The sequence below is a fragment of the Phyllobates terribilis genome, unplaced genomic scaffold (genome assembly GCF_046119375.1).
Source record: "Phyllobates terribilis strain yellow unplaced genomic scaffold, ASM4611937v1 Scaffold_10__3_contigs__length_209671492, whole genome shotgun sequence".
NCBI classification, from domain to species: Eukaryota; Metazoa; Chordata; class Amphibia; order Anura; family Dendrobatidae; genus Phyllobates; species Phyllobates terribilis.
Window position 1 is genome coordinate 160336236 of NW_027362770.1, and position 20510 is coordinate 160356745.

General features: G+C 48.3%; 1 protein-coding gene across 2 annotated transcripts; it reads left to right on the top strand.

Annotated features, from left to right (window-relative positions):
- Nucleotides 1–958: 958 nt before the first annotated feature.
- Nucleotides 959–19592, top strand: LOC141164190 (hepatitis A virus cellular receptor 1 homolog). Of its 2 annotated transcripts, none has more exons than XM_073649326.1 (5): nt 959–1056; nt 15196–15537; nt 18039–18119; nt 18848–18924; nt 19438–19592. In XM_073649326.1, the coding sequence occupies exons 1-4, from the start codon at nt 1008–1010 to the stop codon at nt 18874–18876; spliced, it is 501 nt and encodes a 166-aa protein (XP_073505427.1). In that variant the 5' UTR covers nt 959–1007; the 3' UTR covers nt 18877–18924; nt 19438–19592. The 2 variants fall into 2 exon arrangements, with proteins under 2 accessions (XP_073505427.1, XP_073505428.1); XM_073649327.1 differs by having other exon boundaries at nt 19441–19592.
- Nucleotides 19593–20510: the final 918 nt, after the last annotated feature.

The following is a 20510-nucleotide window of genomic DNA, read 5'->3' on the forward strand; positions in this document are numbered from 1 at the left end:
TTTAAAGTGTCCAGTGATGTCATTCTTACTTAATCATGACTGATTGATCGCCAGCCCTGTCCTCATCAACACCCACACCTGTGTTAATGAATCAATCACTAAAACGATGTTAGCTGCTCCTTTTAAGGCAGGACTGCAATGATGTTGAAATGTGTTTTGGGGGTTAAAGTTCATTTTCTGGGCAAATATTGACTTTGCAAGTACAGTAATTACTGTTAAGCTGATCACTCTTTGACATTCAGGAGTATATGCAAATTGCCATTACAAAAAATGAAGCAGTAAACTTTGGAAAAATTATTATTTGTCTCATTCTCAATACTTTTGGCCATGACTGTACTCCTGACAACCTATGGGTTTGCTCCTGTTGAGATGGGTAATGGTGTCCTGGTGGATGTCCTCCCAGACCTGGACAGAATGTGGTGCTACTTGGCAGTGTTTGATGTGCTGATACATAATGTACCAGAGGTTCTCAGTTGGTTCAGGTCTGGGGCACGTGAGAGCCAGTCAGTGGCATGAATGTCTTCATCATCTAGGAACACTCTGGCCACATGAGGCTGGACATTGTCCTGCACCATGAGAAACCCAACTGAGAACCCACTGCACCAGTGACAATGGCTCTGATGATTTCATCCAGGTATGTAAAAACAATCTGGATACTGTTGGCTATCATGTGGAGATTTGTGAGATCCTCCAAGGATTTGCCTCCCCAGATTAGCACTGACCCACCACCAAACCTGTGATGCTGAAAGATGTTGCAGGCCGCATAACGTTCACCATGGAGTCTCCAGACAGGTCCCACTGCAAGACGTTGGGTCCCTTCATTTTTTCAGCAGTTTATTTAAGCTTCTTCCATTCTAAAGAAATGTTGCATCAATTCTGCCACCAAGATACCATCGCATTTCACAGTCTCTATTAGTTCCCCTTCTCTTCGTATATATCTGTGTTTTTTTATACATTTAGCCCAGAATATTTCTGAAAGTTCTGCATTTTCCCTTTGACTGCACAGAATGGATGTGTGGACCGCTTGGATTATTTGCCTTGCCCTATCCATTACAAGTGAGTACCTGATCGGCCGTGTATTGCCAGTTTATTTCCTTTTTTCTGTTGCTATTATATCATGTCGTTTATTAAAATTTTGGCAAATCTGATTGTTAGTGTTGTGTTATGTGTATCGACTTTACTTACAACAAGTCACATGTTGATGCCATCAGGGCTCATTGTGGGATATGCTGGCAGTACTAATAGTCAAATTCTGATATCCAATTAATTTGTGCCCAGAAAGTGGAAATATGTATTGGTGTGTATAACAACATTATTTACAGTATGTGTACTCCATGGCAGTATTATTTATGAGCAGTAGTATGGCAGTATAATCTACCTACACTGTATGGCATCATTATTTATTTATCAAGTGTGGCTGTATTCATCGGATATGCAGAAACATATAAAAAAAAATTATAAAAACTACCTTCCATCTCAAGCTCTAGAAAATGTCAGAGATCACCATTGTTCTGTGTGGTATCCGATTTTTTTTTTACGTACCCATGGACCTGAATGGGTGAGTCTCATCTTAAATTTGAAAGGCTGTGACTTCTTTTTCTTTTTGGACCAAGAGAAAAATAAAATTGTTCATCTGCAAACCCCTATTGAATAATATGGATTAGTGGGCTGTCCGTGTGCTATCTGATCAAAAATCAGATGGCACACATCCAATTTATATACTCGTCTGCATGAGATCTTAATTTCTACAGACCTACGGGTGAATTTTATCTTTTCTGCATCATCCAATTCCTGGTTTACAGTTCCTTTAAGTAAATGAAGTATGGGCAGGCAGCACCTTAGAATAAGGGTTTGTGGCAATACAGCTTATAAGCTTAATCAGCCAGATGGTTAGATTTGTTAAGCCACTAGAAATACACTTATGAATGTATGTGTATTTCTGTGACTGGTCAAGAACGGCAGACCAGTATTTGAATAACCCTGAATGTTGTCTTCTATTGGTCTGTGAACAATGATATTTGTTACTATGCTAATTGCATATTATACTAAGCTAGCTAGATGTTTATTTACAAGAGCCCCCTGCAATACAAACTATGTAAATTGATTAGCTCAAACAATGAGACCTGAGTGAGCCCTGCACCTTTACCTCTGCTGTGACTGATGACCTTACCCCCATATGTAAATATAAAAAAAAATTTCTTTCCTGCTGCAAAGAGATTTGAAAAAGAGAATTGAAAGAGACTTTACAAGGAGAATCAAAGATCAGACTTTCTCAGACCATCAGCTTGGAAGCATAGCTTTAACCAAAGAGACACAGATTTGGATTTTACATGATTCCAGCCTAAGGGTATATGGCCGTGACTGGAAAGATACGGATCTGCTCCATTGACCATCAGAGAGCCCATGAATACATTTGGGGAGACCAGGTTGGGATGTTGAAGTCACCTGGCCCCATGGATATGTTGTTTGGGGTTGCCAGGTGGGACCCTCCTGTCGCCTGGAACCCATGGAGACATTTGGAGAAGCCAGATTGGGACCAGCTGGTCATCTGGCTCCATGGAAACACTCGGAGAGGCCAGGGTGGGACCCTCGGGTCTCCTGACCTTGTACCTCGATGGACTGTCGGCTTCCTAAGTTTGCCGCTACCTTCTCTCTGTGGGGGCCCGCCAAAAGCGGGGGGTTACTGGTTTAGGTAGTCAGTCCTGGAAGTCCCAAAGTCACAGCTGTCCTATCCCAGGTGGGCCAGCGGAAAGGTGAGACTGTTTAATGTTGTGCCATCTTGGGTATTTGCTGGGACTGTTCTATGTGTTTATTGTCAGTTTGGTGGTTCAATAAAGTATTGCCACGCTGTTTTACCCTCACCGTGCGTTGTCTGAATGGTATTACGCCCACGAAAGACCCCGTGTCTTCACAGGGCTCATTCAGATGTCAATGATTTTTCTCATATGCAAAATATGGTCAGCGTTTCATCACAGTTTGGTAAATGTGACTTTTTTTTCATCACAGTTTGGTATGAGTATCATCATTTCTTCTTAGATGTAAAAAAAGGAACTGATGGAGGTTTCTCAGGTTTCTCTCCATCAAGCAGTACAAAAGCACATGGATCTCATCGAGATGCCGTCCAATTTTTTTCATAGATCCATTGACTTTCATTGGTGAGTTTGCTCCAAAACTCGGATCAATATTGGACAAGTCTCTGTGCTTTTGTAAGAATCAGTCGGCGGAAAAATAGGAACATGTGAACAGCCCCCATAAACTATCATAGGTAGGAGTGCTATCCATGAAAAACACAGCTAGCACTAGTACGAGAAAGATTGATGTCTTAGGCTTGTTGTCGCATATCTGGCCACACGACTCTCTTGACCCTAAGGCTCACTCAGACGTTCGATTTTTCAATGTATCAAAAAACAGATTGATTATTCTGATTAGGCTATGATCAAAGGTTATCAGAATGTGTTACAAGTGTCATCTAATTTTCTCATACGTGGAGAAAGTAAAAAAAAAAAGTTCCCCACCATGCATAGTTTTTAAGGTTGAAGGAAGACTAAGTCCATCTAGTTCAACCCATAGCCTAACATGTTGATCCAGAAGTAGGCAAAAAAAAACCATGTGGCAAACACTAAGCTCCACATTGGGGAAAAAAATTCCTTCTCGACTCCATACAACAATCAGACTAGTTCCCTGGATCAACGCCCTATCAAGGAATCTAGTATATATAACCTGTAATATTATGCTTTTCAAGAAAGGCATCCAGGCCCTTCTTAAACTTTAATAGTGAATCACTAATTACAACATCATGCGGCAGAGAGTTCCATAGTCTCACTGCTCTTACAGTAAAGAATCCGCATCTGTGATTATGATTAAACCTTCTTTCCTCCAGATGTAGAAGATGCCCCCTTGTCACCGTCTCAGGCCCCAGAGTAAAAAGATCAGTAGAAAGGTCTTTGTACTGTCCCCTCATATACTTGTACATAGTAATAAGATCACCCCTAAGATTTTGATTTTCCAAACTAAATAACCCCAAGTGTAATAACCTGTCTTGGTATTGCGGACCCCCCAGTCCTCTAATAACCTTGGTCGCTCTTCTCTGCACCCGCTCTATGTCTTTCTTATACACCGTGGACCAGAACTGTACACAGTATTCTAAGTGTGGTCGCACTAGTGACTTGTATAGAGGTAAAATTATGTTCTCCTCATGAGCATCTATGCCTCTTTTAATGCATCCCATTATTTTATTTGCCTTTGCAGCAGCTGCCTGACACTGGCCACTAAACGTGAGCTTGTCGTCCACCAATACACCCAGGTCTTTTTCAGTGACAGTTTTGCCCAGTGTTTTACAATTAAACATATAATTATACATTTTATTTCCTCTGTCCAAGTGCATTACCTTAGATTTATCCTCATTAAAGCTCATTTGCCATTTATCAGCCCAAGCTTCTAGTTTACATAGACCCTCCTGTAATATATAATTGTCCTCCTCTGTATTGATTACCCTGCAGAGTTTAGTGTCATCTGCAAATATTGAAATATTACTCTGTATGCCCCCTACAAAGTCATTAATAAATATGTTAAAAAGAAGGGGGGCCAATACTGACCCCTGTGGTACCCCACTGTTAACTGAGACCCAGTCTGAGTGTTTTCCATTAATAACCACCCTTTGTTTCCTATCACTGAGCCAATTCTTAACCCACATACATATATTTTCCCCTATCCACATTGTTCTCATTTTATGTATCAACCTTTTGTGTGGAACAGTATCAAAAGCTTTTGAAAAGTCCATATACACATCCACTGCATTTCCTTGGTCCAGTCCAGAACTTGCCTCCTCATAAAAGCTGATCAGATTAGTCTGACAGGAATGGTCCCTCGTAAACCCATGTTGATATTGGGCCATGTGATGAAAGCCGGCCGGTGGGTGCAGCTCTCTGGCGCCCCCTTACCTCTCAGGTCAGTCAAGGTACTGCACCTAGAGAAAGTAGTGCCAGGTAGCTGCAACCAGCGCAGGGAACACGGTAGTGTGTTATCCCTTCAACGTCACTAAACCGTAACGTCACTACACAGCACAACTCGCTAGCGCCCTCTTAGCCTCAGGTCAGTCAAGGAACTGCACCTAGGATAAGCGGTCGCCAGGGAGACTGTCCTGTAACCTACTGGGTATCGGGGCCCTCTGTAGTGAGGGCGGTATATATATCTTCCTTGGCCGCGCCAGGAATATATATATCTGAACCTCCGACCGTCACTACCAGCCTTCCCCAATCCCCAGTTGGTATGCTGCCACCAGTCCCTATTTTAGATATACGCCCAGTCCGTGAATGGGCCTATATCGGGTCAGGAACCAACCCTGGGTAGCGTTTTGGCTTGAGCCGAGCTCACACGGACGTGCGTTCGTTATGCAGAATAAAAGGCAGGCCCACAATTACTTGAGGTAATTGATTATAATAATACACTAGATACACGATATACAACTAAATATACACAGGTATAAGGTCAGGCTAAACTATACAACAATGGAATACAACACACAGAATCACCACAGCATATCAGTTACCGGTTTCTTGATTTTCTTGTGACGCAGGGAGAGGATTCTGCGGTCGCAGGCACGGTTCTTTGTTACAGGCTGAGGCCTACCACCGCATGGTCAAACTGCTCCTCCCCTTGGTGGCCTCAGCTGGTGCTCAGATGTTCAGCACACCACTCTTGGGTCAAAAACTGACTTGTCTCTTGTCTGTCCTGCTATCTTACCTGCCCCGTCCCGCCCACTGCTGGTGAGGTCAGCTGGCTCAGTCTCCACCCTCAGGTCTAACTTCGATCAGAAGCCCAAATTCTATGGAACCCAATAACTTCTTCTGGGATGGTCTCATGATACCCCCAGGGGTTCCCATGGATTCGGGCCGCCGTAACCGACCTTTTGATATCAATTATGATACCATACGGTCCTCAGGAATGGCTCCGCGCTATATCTTGGCTTCCAGAGCACGTACAAACGTCTACCGCGGAGGCTTGTGTGCGCAATGGCTCCGGGACGCCGTGATATTTTTTTATTGGCCCATCCCACGCAACATGCGTGTACTATTCATGTTTCTATATCTTATGCCTCCATGCTTGTGACAGACAAAGAAACTAGTCCTATGGGACAAATGGTCAGGTACAGATAGACGAAGCACCCCCCCCTGCTGGCTGTGTTTCCTCTCGAAGTCTTTGAAGCTCCTAGCATTCAAGTGTTAAGTAGGCTTCTTATCTTACAGGAGCCTGGATGGGGGGAAACTATCTAGTTGACGTTTTAACAGAAGGTCCCAAGGGTGGGGGCTGCTGAAGTGTGGCCATCCCTGGATATGATTTATCATTACCAAGATGGCGGCTACAGGTTCATCACACCTCCCCCTATACGAGGGCGCGAGGGGGTAGCACATTCCTGTGTTCCCCCGTGCGTCCTTCTGCACCCTCCCCTTGCCGGGATAACCCGTCAGCGTTACCGTGGTCACGGCCTCTTCTGTGGCGAATGGAGAAGTGGTACTGCTGGAGAGCGAGGCTCCAGCGTAGCAACCTGCCATTCGACCCAGAGACCGTGTGTAACCAGCTGAGGGGGTTGTGGTCCGTCTCCACGGTGAAATGGCTCCCGTACAAGTAGGGCTGCAGACGCTGCAGGGCCCATACAATTGCCAGGCATTCTTTTTCCACCGTGGAGTAAGCCACCTCCCGGGGCAGTAGCTTCCTGCTCAGGTACAAGACAGGATGTTCCTGGCCTGTCGTGTTGACCTGACTTAGCACAGCACCGAGGCCAAAGTCACTGGCGTCGGTCTGTACCACAAACGGCCGGTCGAAGTCGGCAGCTTGCAGTACAGGGGAGATACTTAGGGCGGCCTTGAGTGCCCCGAAAGCTGTCTCGCAGGCGACTGTCCAGTCGACTGCGACGGGCAGCTTCTTCTTGGTGAGGTCCGTCAGGGGCTTGGCCAGGGTGCTATAGTGTGGGACGAACCTCCTATAGTACCCGGCGGTCCCCAAGAAGGACATCACCTGCTTTTTGGTCCTAGGAGTGGGCCAGGATGCGATGGCATCCACTTTACCAGGTTCTGGCTTCAGAACCCCCCCGCCTACCCGGTGACCCAGGTAGAGGACCTCACTCATGCCCAGCTGGCACTTTTCCGGCTTGATGGTCAAGCCTGCCCGGTGGATCCGACCGAGCACCTGCCGCAGGTGCTCTAGGTGATCCTCCCAAGTGGGACTGAAGACTGCAATATCGTCCAAGTACGCAGCCGCGTACCCTTCAAGTCCCTCAAGCAGCGTATTGACCATCCGCTGAAAAGTGGCAGGGGCATTCTTCATGCCGAATGGCATCACGGTGGACTCGTACAGTCCAAAAGGGGTGATAAAGGCAGAGCGTTTCCTTGCCGCGGGGGTCAGAGGAATCTGCCAGTACCCCCGGCTCAGATCCATGATGGTCAGGTACTTAGCCCCGGCCATCCGATCGAGCAGGTCATCGATGCGTGGTATGGGGAACGCATCGGTGGCCGTTACAGCGTTGAGCCCCCGGTAGTCCACGCAGAACCGTGTAGTTCGGTCCTTCTTTGGTACGAGGACTACAGGCGAGGCCCACGCGCTGCTGGATGCCTGGATCACCCCCAGCTTCAGCATCTCGTCTATCTCTTGGCGCATGTTTCCCTGCACCTCGAAAGAGACCCGATATGCTGAACGCCGGATCGGCGGGTGATCGCCAGTGTCCACGTCGTGGACAGCCATCTCAGTCCTTCCGGGCAGGCTGCTGAACAGCCCCCGGAAGGGGTGCAGGGTGGTCCCCAGCTGGGACCGTTGGTCCTCCGTGAGCTGGTGGCCAACCCCCACATCCTCGATGGACCCACCCGCCTTGGCTTGGGTGAGCAGATCCAGGAGGGTTTCTACCTCTCCTTCCTCGGGAAGGTTGCACACTGGGTGGGCAGTCGCTTCCCGCTCATGATGAGCCTTCATCATGTTCACGTGGAAGGCCTTCCTCCTTCCACGGGCGTGATCCAGGGTGACCAGATAGGTGACGGCATTGAGTTTCTGGTGCACGAAGTAGGGACCTTCCCAGGCTGCCTGAAGCTTGTTCTGTGGTACGGGGACCAGTACCCACACCTTTTGACCCACCTGGTAGGTCCTCTCACAAGCATTCTGGTCGTACCACCGCTTCTGGTCGGCCTGGGCCTGGGCCATATTGTCCTGCACCAGCTTTGCCAAGGCCATCATCCTGTCCCGGTGGCGCACGACATACTCGATGACCGACACCTCGGGGGTGGCCAAATCCCCTTCCCATGCTTCCTTCACCAGAGCCAGGGGGCCCCGTACCCGTCGCCCGTACAGGAGCTCAAAGGGGGGAGAACTCCGTTGAGGCCTGCGGAACCTCCCGGTAAGCAAATAGGAGGTGTGGGAGGTAACGCTCCCAGTCTCTCCCGTGGGAGTCGACCAACATCTTAAGCATCTGCTTTAAGGTGCCATTGAACCGCTCACACAGGCCATTAGTCTGTGGGTGATACGGGCTGGCCACCAGATGTTGCACCTGCATTTGCTTACAGAGGGACTCCATCAGCCGCGACATGAACTGGGTCCCTCGGTCGGTGAGCATTTCTTGGGGGAAACCCACTCTGGAGAAGATCTCCAGTAAGGCGGTAGCCACCTTGTCGGCCCGAATGGACGACAAAGCTACCGCTTCCGGGTACCGGGTGGCATAGTCCACTACCGTGAGTATGAAGCATTTCCCGGAGTGGCTGGGAGTGGACAGAGGTCCAATAAGATCCACAGCGACCCTCGAGAAAGGCTCTTCGATGATTGGCAGAGTTACCAGTGGGGCTTTGGGGCGCGGCCCTGCCTTCCCCACCCTCTGACAGGTGTCACACGAACGGCAGTAGGCACCCACCGCGGCTCCCATCCCAGGCCAGTAGAAATGCTGAGCTATCCTGGCCTTGGTTTTAGCGATCCCTAGGTGTCCGGCCATCGGAATCTCGTGTGCGATCCGCAACAATTCCGCCCTGAACGGATAGGGTACCACTAACTGTCGGTCCCTGGGCCACGCCTCCGGTGAACCCTGCTGGACCGTTACCCGGTACAGCCGTCCCTGGTCCCAGACCACACGCTCGCAGTCTGACTCCATGGGAGGCTGTGCCGCCTGTTCCTTGAGAGCTTTCAGGCTGTCGTCTGCTTCCAACGCAGCCTGAAATTCCTGACTTGATGTGGCCAGAATCGACGAAACTGCCACATCCTCCGTCAGCCCCTCCGGGCATGTCACCTGGCCGCTGTCTGACCCGGCAGACACTTGGTCAGAAGTGGGGAAGCCGTCGGACCTCTGCAAGGCTCCTTGGGCTCCGGCGCTCCCACTCCTGGTGACAGCGGCTATGACCGCTGTGACCGTGGGTAGTGCCTGCTTCCCCTCTGTTTCTGACCAAGCCGCCCGATCAGGCAGGCTTCCTAGGCCTTTGGATATCTCGGATGTGGGGAACTCCTGCCCTGGGGTCTTACCTGGCGGCTCCTCTCTTGGGACACCCCCACCTCCCATGGCCTGTTCCTCCCCCTGCAGTGGGCCTATACTCAGCAGCCTGGATACCCCTGGGAGCCCTACACTGCCGGTAGCTGCCCCCCTCTCCATCCCTGAGCTTCCCTCTACAGAATCCTGCCCGCCCCCTCCCTCACCGGAGGACAAGAGGTCACGGCACGCCGGCTGAGCACCTCTGCGGGCATCCCCACACTCCCCACCTGCTTTCACTAACCCTGTTTGTGTTGTGTCTGTGCAGGTGTTACCCTCAGGTTTCACTCCCTCCTCCTCAGCAGGACACACACTACATACAACATGGTTGGCATTAGCAGCAGACAAATCAATACACTCTTGGGGGGCCGAACTTGGGGGTTCAGAGGGTACATACTGCGATACTAGACGCCCCAAGTCGGTCCCTAATAAAACATTTGCGGGAATATTTGGCGTTACTCCCACCTCCCGCATCCCCCTTCCGGCACCCCAGTCCAAATACACCATGGCAACGGGAAGTGCCGGCTCCACGCCTCCAACCCCGGAGACGGAAAGAGTCTTTCCTGGTACCAAGTCCTGGGGGGACACCACCTCAGGCCGTACCAGTGTTCGTTCAGCGCCCGTGTCCCGCAGTCCCATGACCGCAGAACGGCCTATGGTGACGGGTTGGATGTTGTCCAGGGACCTACCACCACCCCCTCCCACACACAAAACATTGGGCGCTCTCTGGGACTGGGATGGGGTCTTTTGGCGCTGGGGACACTCAGCCCTAAAGTGTCCTGGTTTGTTGCATAGATGACAACGTCTTACGTCTGGTCCTTGCCTGGAGAGGGCAACAGGGGGATACACCCCTTGTGTTCTAGGGGCCGGGGAAACAGGGGCATGACTGGGCTTACCCCCTCTCCAGGTGCTGCTGGCAGACTTCTTCAGCTCAGGCGCCCTGTTATTGGCATACTCGTCTGCCAGGGCGGCTGTAGCAGAAGCCCCTGTTGGTTTTCGGTCACGGAGGAACTGTCGGAGGTCCTCTGGGCAGTTCCACAAGAACTGCTCCGTGACGAACAGTTCCTGGACCTCCTGGCGGGTAGTAAGCGCTAGACCCGAGGTCCAGTGCTCTGCGGCTCTCAACAGCGCCCGCATATGATCGGTCCAGGTGTCCTTGGGGCCACGCAGCAGGCTCCGGAACTTCTGGCGGTACGACTCGGGAGTGAGGTTGTACTGCCGGATCAGGGCCCGCTTGATGCAGTCGTAGTTCTGTACCTCCCCGGCAGGTAAGTCCCCCAAGGCATCCAGGGACTTACCCCTCAAACGGGGGGTCAGGTATCTGGCCCACTGATCCCGGGCCAGATGGTGCTGAAGACAGGTCCGTTCAAATGCCACCAGAAAGGAGTCCAGGTCCCCATCCTTCTCCAGTAGAGGGAAGTCCTCAGCTCGGACTTTGGACGACTTGGTCTCCTGATGGGTTGGTTGCTCTAGCGGAAGCCCCCGCTGGGCCAGGTCCAGTTGGTGCTGGCGCTCCGCAGCTCGCTCTGCACGCTCCGCAGCCTCCCGGCGCTCTGCAGCCCGCTCTGCACGCTCCGCAGCCTCCCGGCGCTCCGCAGCTTCGCGCTCCTCCTCCGCTGCCTTCTCTGATGCTGCCAGGAGGGTTTTGTAGACGGCATCGCCATGAGACTGGAGACTTGCCATAGCCGCTTGTAAAAGGGCTTGTGATCTGGACAGGCTGGGCTGGGTAGGTGGTGGGCAGCCCACTGCGGGACCGTATACTGGGGACTGGCTCCCTGAGGTGCCCGGGCTGGACTCCTCCTCGCCATGAGTAACAATGTCCTCCCCTCCTGCCACACGGACCGTAGCATTAGCCTCCTGCAGGGTCTTGCTCCTGGTGCCGTCTGCCATCTTGGTAACCGACACCGCTGCAACCCTGAGTTTGCACACACCTTGTTATACTTTTAGCCTGACCGTCTAACGTTGGGCTGACCTTAAGACTCCAGCAGTGGAAGTTACCACTGGCAGTCTTTAGTGCCTGGGAGTAGGGGTCCCACAACACTATTATTCTGCAATCCCACCGCTCTGCCACCAATGTGATGAAAGCCGGCCGGTGGGTGCAGCTCTCTGGCGCCCCCTTACCTCTCAGGTCAGTCAAGGTACTGCACCTAGAGAAAGTAGTGCCAGGTAGCTGCAACCAGCGCAGGGAACACGGTAGTGTGTTATCCCTTCAACGTCACTAAACCGTAACGTCACTACACAGCACAACTCGCTAGCGCCCTCTTAGCCTCAGGTCAGTCAAGGAACTGCACCTAGGATAAGCGGTCGCCAGGGAGACTGTCCTGTAACCTACTGGGTATCGGGGCCCTCTGTAGTGAGGGCGGTATATATATCTTCCTTGGCCGCGCCAGGAATATATATATCTGAACCTCCGACCGTCACTACCAGCCTTCCCCAATCCCCAGTTGGTATGCTGCCACCAGTCCCTATTTTAGATATACGCCCAGTCCGTGAATGGGCCTATATCGGGTCAGGAACCAACCCTGGGTAGCGTTTTGGCTTGAGCCGAGCTCACACGGACGTGCGTTCGTTATGCAGAATAAAAGGCAGGCCCACAATTACTTGAGGTAATTGATTATAATAATACACTAGATACACGATATACAACTAAATATACACAGGTATAAGGTCAGGCTAAACTATACAACAATGGAATACAACACACAGAATCACCACAGCATATCAGTTACCGGTTTCTTGATTTTCTTGTGACGCAGGGAGAGGATTCTGCGGTCGCAGGCACGGTTCTTTGTTACAGGCTGAGGCCTACCACCGCATGGTCAAACTGCTCCTCCCCTTGGTGGCCTCAGCTGGTGCTCAGATGTTCAGCACACCACTCTTGGGTCAAAAACTGACTTGTCTCTTGTCTGTCCTGCTATCTTACCTGCCCCGTCCCGCCCACTGCTGGTGAGGTCAGCTGGCTCAGTCTCCACCCTCAGGTCTAACTTCGATCAGAAGCCCAAATTCTATGGAACCCAATAACTTCTTCTGGGATGGTCTCATGATACCCCCAGGGGTTCCCATGGATTCGGGCCGCCGTAACCGACCTTTTGATATCAATTATGATACCATACGGTCCTCAGGAATGGCTCCGCGCTATATCTTGGCTTCCAGAGCACGTACAAACGTCTACCGCGGAGGCTTGTGTGCGCAATGGCTCCGGGACGCCGTGATATTTTTTTATTGGCCCATCCCACGCAACATGCGTGTACTATTCATGTTTCTATATCTTATGCCTCCATGCTTGTGACAGACAAAGAAACTAGTCCTATGGGACAAATGGTCAGGTACAGATAGACGAAGCACCCCCCCCTGCTGGCTGTGTTTCCTCTCGAAGTCTTTGAAGCTCCTAGCATTCAAGTGTTAAGTAGGCTTCTTATCTTACAGGAGCCTGGATGGGGGGAAACTATCTAGTTGACGTTTTAACAGAAGGTCCCAAGGGTGGGGGCTGCTGAAGTGTGGCCATCCCTGGATATGATTTATCATTACCAAGATGGCGGCTACAGGTTCATCACAGGCCATGAGGTTATTCTTCTTCAGATACTCTAGTATAGCATCTCTTAGGAAACCCTCCAGGATTTTACCCACAGTAGAGGTTAAGCTTACTGGCCTATAATTTCCAAGTTCGGCTTTTGTCCCCTTTTTGAATATTGGCACCACATTTGCTATATGCCAGTCCTGTGGTACAGACCCTGTTATTATGGAATCTTTAAAGATTAAAAATAATGGTCTATCTATGACGTTACTTAATTCCTGCAGTACTCGCGGGTGTATCCCATCCGGGCCAGGGGATTTGTCAACTTTAGTGATTTTTAGACGCAGCCGTAAATTCCTGCTGGGTTAAGCAAGTGACATTTAATGGAGAATTTTTATAATCACTGATCATGTTTTCTGTCATTCGATTTTCTTGTGTAAATACGGTTGAAAAAAAATCATTTAGCATATTGGCTTTTTCCTCATCCTCATCCACCATTTCACCCAGACTATTTTTAAGGGGGCCAACACTATCATTTTTTAGTTTTTTACTATTTATGTAGTTTAAGAATATTTTGGGTTATTTTTACTTTCTCTGGCAATGAGTCTCTCTGTCTCAATCGTTGCTGCCTTGATTTGTTTTTTACAGAATTTATTTAATTTTCTGTATTTATTTAATGCCTCATCACTACCTACTTGCTGTAGTTCTCTAAATGCTTTCTTTTTGTCACTTATTGCGCCTCTTACAGCTCTATTTAGCCATAGTGGTTTCCTCCTATTTCTAGCATGTTTATTCCTATTCTGACAGTCTGTGAAAATCAGAGCACACTCGGATGTCACCAATGTATGAACCAATTTGATCATGGACCCATTGACTTGCATTGCCGGTTTTGATTACTCTAATCAAAATCAGACATGTCAACATTCTCACATATACCTATGAACCTTTCAACTTTGTGTCATGAGTGCCATGGCCGTGCATCGCAATCTGAACTCGGATGTCTGATGTCAACATTAGTGATATCCTAAGTAAGATAGTATTCATTAATTTCTAGTATCCTGAAGAGGTCAATATGCTAGATGTATCCCAAAAATCACTTGTCCCTAAATATTTTCAAGGCTTCTTTCTCCTTAAGGGTATATTGATACTAAGTTTTTCGAGGAATTTTCGGAGAAGACACTGAGTGTAAACTCCACAGTTGTGATTCGTCAAAGCAATTTTGCCAGAATTTTGGCGCGAATTGCTTTGAATATCCTTAAAATTTTTGCGACTTGGCCGTTTTCACACCAGTTCCTCACAGCTATGCCAAAATGGACATAGCTTAGGTGGGGGGTTATAGCAGGACACCACAGCTCATCTAATTCATGGAGAGTTGTGGTGTCCCTTATACCTAATTCTTACTCCAGTCCCAGACTAGTGTAAGATCTCTGGGGAGGAGACATCGCCTGTCTTGATGACTCTGGCCTAAGGATTTGAGGACACGGCACGGTGCCTTTTGGGGATTTCTTATTAAAGTAATTTCACATGTGAAAGTCAAATTCTATTAATTTGTTAATACAATGTATAGGAAAAGGTGCAGAAGATACAAACCCTGCCTTCCCTGGCTTGTAATTAGTGGTGTATTGCCTTCACAATCAGAAAAACCTTGAAGTTATAACATCATGAAGTCTTTTATTGTAGGATTTGAAGGGGAATTTAGTAAGACTATGTCCACACAGAGGTTTTTGAGGAGTTTTATTGAGTGTATTCTCCACACAAACAGCTTCGAAAAAGCTTGTCAAACACTTTTTTTTTTATGAGAAATCCACATTTCTGTTCATGAGTTTTTGGAGTTTGTATTTTTATTCTGAAGAGGTTTTGAAAAACATTTTTTTTAAAGAAGGTCCTGAAAGAAACCTGGACACTGTCCAGAAAAAAGTCTCCAAAGAACGCGCCAGGAAAAAAACTCCTTCAGGAAAAGAAAAACTTCTTCAAAAAACCCAAGCATTTCCTGAAGCATTTTCTGCTTGAAAAAAATTAATTTTTAATGTGGCTTTGGGAACATGGTCATAAGGGCCTTCAACTCTAGAGTATATAATAAGCTTGTGAATTCCCTGAGGCATGAAATAAATCCAAAACTCTTTTAAAATACTTTCTAAACGTCTTAGCAATATAATAATATATGGTCTTAAGATTTCATTTCCTCCCGCAGCTTCTGCAGCACCATCTGAAACTGTGACTGGTTCAGTGAATGATACACTAAGCTTACCCTGCCGGTACACCGTTCAAGGCAGCAATGTATACTACATGTGCTGGGGACAAGGACACTGTTCATTTTCTCGTTGTAATAATGAGATCATGTGGACAGATGGCTATAAAGTGACCTGGAGGAAATCTGACCGATATCAGCTGCTGGGGAACATTAATCAGGGGGATGTGTCCCTTACCATCACTGAGGCCACTAGAGAAGATGAAGGAACGTACTGCTGCCGCGTGGAGATCCCTGGATTATTCAATGACTTGAAGACAGAGGTGGGAGTGAAGATGCAAGAAGGTGAGAGAGTTCACATCTTCATACATCTATTAACCCATGTAGGTGCATACAGAGACAGAGAAACATTTCGAGTAGGTCAGTTAGAGGTCTCGTGCGAGAAGAAAAAAGACTATAGTAGTTGGTTCACCAAAAAATATAACTCTTCCAGATGAGAGTAGAAGATGTCTACTTCCAGATTGCAAAGTGTTGCAATGTCATCTTCTAGAACACACATGTGAAACTCAAAAACACAGAGGGCCAAAATGAAAAACTTGGACAAAGCCGCGGACCAACCAGTATCTTCTATATAATTGTCTTATCCCGTCTGTCTGTCTGTCTGTCCTGGAAATCCCGCGTCGCTCATTGGTCCGGCAGCGGCCAATCAGCGCCGCGGGATTTCTGAAAAAAGATGGCGGCCGTTAGCGGCTCATCTGCGGGACGGAGGTCAGCGGCGATGCAGCGGGGAGATGACCGGCGCTAGCAGCACAACTACCCCGACCGGCGCCGCTGACCTCCATGCGGGTAACGTCGGAGATCAGGGCCAAGTGTGAATGGAGGACCGGGGAGCGGCGCCGCCAGTCGGGATGCTTCTGCTGCGAGCAGCCGCTCATCTCCCGGCTTCTCGCAGCAGAAGGAGCCGCACAGGCAGCGCCGCTCCCTGGTCCTCGCTAATACGGAGCCGCACAAGCAGCGCCGCTCCCGGGCCCACACTAATACGACGCTGATTGGTCGCAGTGGCCGGCCGCGACCAATCAGGGAGATGGGCGGCAAATTTAAACGCCGCTCTGCTGATTGGTAGCGGCCGGCCACCGCGACCAATCAGCGAGATGGGCGGCAAATTTAAACACCGCTCTGCTGATTGGTCGTGGTGGCCGACCGCGACCAATGAGTGAGATGGGCGGCAAATTTAAACGCCGCTCTGCTGATTGGTAGCGGCCGGCCGACCGCGACCAATGAGTGAGATGGGCGGCAAATTTAAACGTCGCTCTGCTGATTAGTAGCGGCCGGCCACCGCGACCAATCAGCGAGATGGGCGGCAAATTTAAACAATGCTCTGCTGATTGGGCGCGGCTGCCAGCCGCGACCAATCAGCGAGATTGGCGCCAAATATAAACAACGCTCTGCTGATTGGTCACGGCCGCCAGCCGACCGCGACCAATCAGCGAGATTGGCGCCAAATTTAAACAACGCTCTGATCTCCTGACGGCAAGTGTGAATGGAGGACCGAGGAGCGGCGCCGCCGGTCGGGATGCTTCTGCTGCGAGCAGCCGCTCATCTCCCAGCTGCTCGCAGCGGAAGTACCCGCACAGGCAGCGCCGCTCCCCGGCGAACAATCAGCGATATGGGCGGCAAATTTAAACCCCGCTCTGCTGATTGGTCGCGACCGCCGTGCGCGACCAATCAGCGATTTTGGCGCCAAATTTAAACAACGCTCTGCTGATTGGTCGCGGTTGCCGGCCGCAACCAATCAGCGGTATTGGCGCCAAATTTAAACCCCGCTCTGCTGATTGGTCGCGACCGCCGTGCGCGACCAATCAGCGATATTTAAACACCGCTTCGCTGATTGGTGGCGGTGGCCGGCCGCGACCAAGCAGCAATATTGGCGCCAAATTTAAACACCGCTCTGCTGATTAGTCGCGGTCGCTGGCCGCGACCAATCACCATTATTGGCGCCAAATTTAAATAACGCTCTGCTGATTGGCCGCGACCGCCGGCCGCAACCAATCAGCATTATTGGCACCAAATTTAAACCCCGCTCTGCTGATTGGTCGCGTTCGCTGCCCGCAACCAATCAGCATTATTGGCGCCAAATTTAAACCCCGCTTTGCTGATTAGTCGCGACCGCCGGCCGTGACCAATCTGCGATATAGCCGCCAAATTTTAACACTGCTTTGGTGATTGGTCACGGTTGCCGGCCGCGACCAATCAGCGATTTTGGCGCCAAATTTAAACACCGCTCTGCTGATTGCGCCCTGTCGACCGCATACATATTCTAGAATACCCGATGCATTAGAATCGGGCCACCATCTAGTACACTATAATGGGCCCCACATAGTCCTCTATGCAGAATAATGGCCCCACATAGGGGTGGTGGTTCTAGTGTCGCGGACCAAATATAATCACCTGCGGGCAGCATTTGGCCCATGGGCCAGCGTTTGACACGTGTGCTCTAGAACCACCAATGCCACTTTCCTTGAAACAAATTTGGGTCATGAACTAGTTAGTAGGATCCAAAAACATTTTACATTAGAAATATGACGAGTTATTGGATGGCAAAGGGTCCATATTCTGTTTTTGTACAAGTGCCCTCTTCTGTCTGTGTCCTCCAGTGGTCTTCTATTACTTAGTTATCTAACTGCTGGGTGATTTTGCTATTAGTAAAGTTTTATAGTCTAGATATACACTATATTTGTGGGGCATGTTAAAATTTGCAAAATCAGAGGTTTAACATGTTGCTCGTTGGCCCCAGTGTAAAATTTGTAACCAACCATGTTTCATTTGTAATACTTACGTTTCCTTAGGTCGCGGTAGGCCTCTTTCAGTAACTACTGTAACTACAGATCATCATCCCATGACTATAGAGGAGGACATGTTCAGCATGCGTAAGTCATTTATCATATTTGGTGTTTTGTGATTCCCTATGTCATGCTTTGTCATCTCCATCCCTGATCTAGGCATAGGTCCACGTTGTCAGCTTTGTCTCGAATGATCTGGTTATTTAAGCATCAGTAAGTCAACAGGAGAATAGGTATGGATGAATCAACAATTAAGTCACTGGACAAGGTCTTAAAATAGAGAAACATGTCACTAGCGATGAAGACACGGCTCGTACATGGTTTGGTCTTTTCTGTAGTAACATACAGATGTGAAACCTTGAAGATAAAGAAACAAGACAGAAGAAGAATCAACATAGTTGAAAGGTGGCATTGGAGAAGGATGTTATCAATACCATGAATGGCAAGAAGAACAAATAAATCAATTTTGGTGACATAAAACCAGACATGTCACTTGAAGCAAGGCTCACCAAGCTACGAATTGCCTATTTTGGACACATCATATGAAGAGCGCAATCACTGGAGAAGGACATCATGGTCGGAAGAATAAAAGGAACAAGGTGAAGAAGAAGACCAGCAACCCAATGGATTGATACAATGAAGTTAACGGCAGGAAGATCCTGGTGGACCTATTTAGGTCTGCATAAAATCAATCTTCCTAAAGATCGTTCATCCATCAGGTCAAAACTTATGGGGAAGGTTTCTGACTGCTGCTCCCCCTATATATAATGGGTACATATTGCATTGTGATGTCATTACTTTGTATTCTCTTCCAGTTGAAGAATGTCCTGATGATGAAGATTAAAACCCCATATAAGGAAGAAGTTTCCACAGTAAAAGGATCATAAACCAGGTATCACATTCATTACAGTTGATCTGTCAGGTTGAATATGGCTTTCTATCTCCTTGTAGTATGTTACAGAGCAGGAGGAGCTGAGCAGATTGATATATAGTTTTGTGGCGAAAGATCCAGTTGAACTTGTGATATCATAGACTTAAGTTTCTGCTTACTGTGGACTCATGAGTCCAGTGGGCGGTTCTATGAATGAGCATGTGTCTGAGTGACTCCGCCTCCTGGACTGAGAAGGAATTTAAACTACTTTAATTTATTAGTAGAACACATAAGTAACAATTCCCTAATTCTGCATGTTGCCATTGCAACCACTTGATGTCTTGCATATGACCTGTAGAGGCCCTGGGAGGATTTTTAATACCCTGTCCAATTGTAACTACCATTTTTCCGATTACAAACTGATTGCATGATCCTTTGTTAGTTCAAAAAGCAGTAAAGACAGTTTATACAAAGTTATTTTTAAAAATCAAGTCTTTATAAATAATTTAGAAACTTTATCTCCTTCTCTATCAGCAGCATGAAATCAACAGAAATAATGAGAGAAGCGGACATCTGACATACTACAGTGCAATAAGAGACGTGATAAAATCTCTTGTGTATTTAATAAGGGAGCAGAGGAGGAGCGGACATCAAGCCAAATGCAACCAAATAATAAATAGATTATTACATTTTTGATTATTTATTACATGTTTACGCCAATAGTCTTCACCTGGCTTCCAACACATCTGGACAGTGGGTGGCTCTCATGGCATACTAGAAGTGGAGGAACAGGACAGCCACCAGTTGGAGACCACTAATGTAGAGTAAAGGTGAGACTTAGACCCTACCTTATTGGCTTCCGTGGACTATTAAGGTAACTTGGAGATCTTAGGCCCAATGCAAGATCTGGTACAGGGTCTCTATTTGCCATAATGGAATGGAATTATAAGGTGGATGCTAAAGGGTTTTCCCAATTTAGCAAGTTATCTCCTATGTATAGATTTGTTTAACTTGTCTTGGTCTAATTGATTCTTTGTTAGTTTTCCTAACACAATAGGGACAGACTGACTACCTGGTTCCTTCTCGGATAAACAGTCTCTCTATCGTCTTTTCAAAGGTTCAAAGGAGGTACTTTGGGATTTGGGAAAGTTGCCCAAGAGTAAGAAATGGAATAAAATAAAAAAAACACGTTACTTATTGTTAAAATCCTCTCACTAGTCATGCAGTGATGACTTCATGTACTTAATTCCCCGAAAATCTCATAAATCCATCTTCTCTTTGGACAAAACTGAAGGGGTTGACCTGGAATGATGAATATGATATCATAGCTGCTGGACTAACATTGACTACAGAAGCAGCGGTGCTGTCGCGACAGAGTCAGACAATTGGGTGTGTTTAGGTAGCATTTCATTGCTTATTCCCATCTTTAGAAATTAGTACCTATTCATAGGTTCTACTGATGATTGGTGGGGGTCCAACTATCAGGACCCCTACTGATCTTGAGATGGGCCTCTATATAGTGTTTTTGCTCACCTGGTGAGGTAGATCCTCCAAGCCTAAGGTCCAGGTGGACACAGAGGCCACAGGCATCGGTATAATAGGCAGAT

Bases quoted from the DNA above. Each gene is read 5' to 3' on its own strand.
- LOC141164190 (XM_073649326.1), top strand. From the start codon at position 1,008: ATGGATGTGTGGACCGCTTGGATTATTTGCCTTGCCCTATCCATTACA. The intron at 15,538-18,038 runs GTGAGAGAGTTC...ACGTTTCCTTAG, and splicing joins GGGAGTGAAGATGCAAGAAG to GTCGCGGTAGGCCTCTTTCA. The intron at 18,120-18,847 runs GTAAGTCATTTA...ATTCTCTTCCAG, and splicing joins GGAGGACATGTTCAGCATGC to TTGAAGAATGTCCTGATGAT.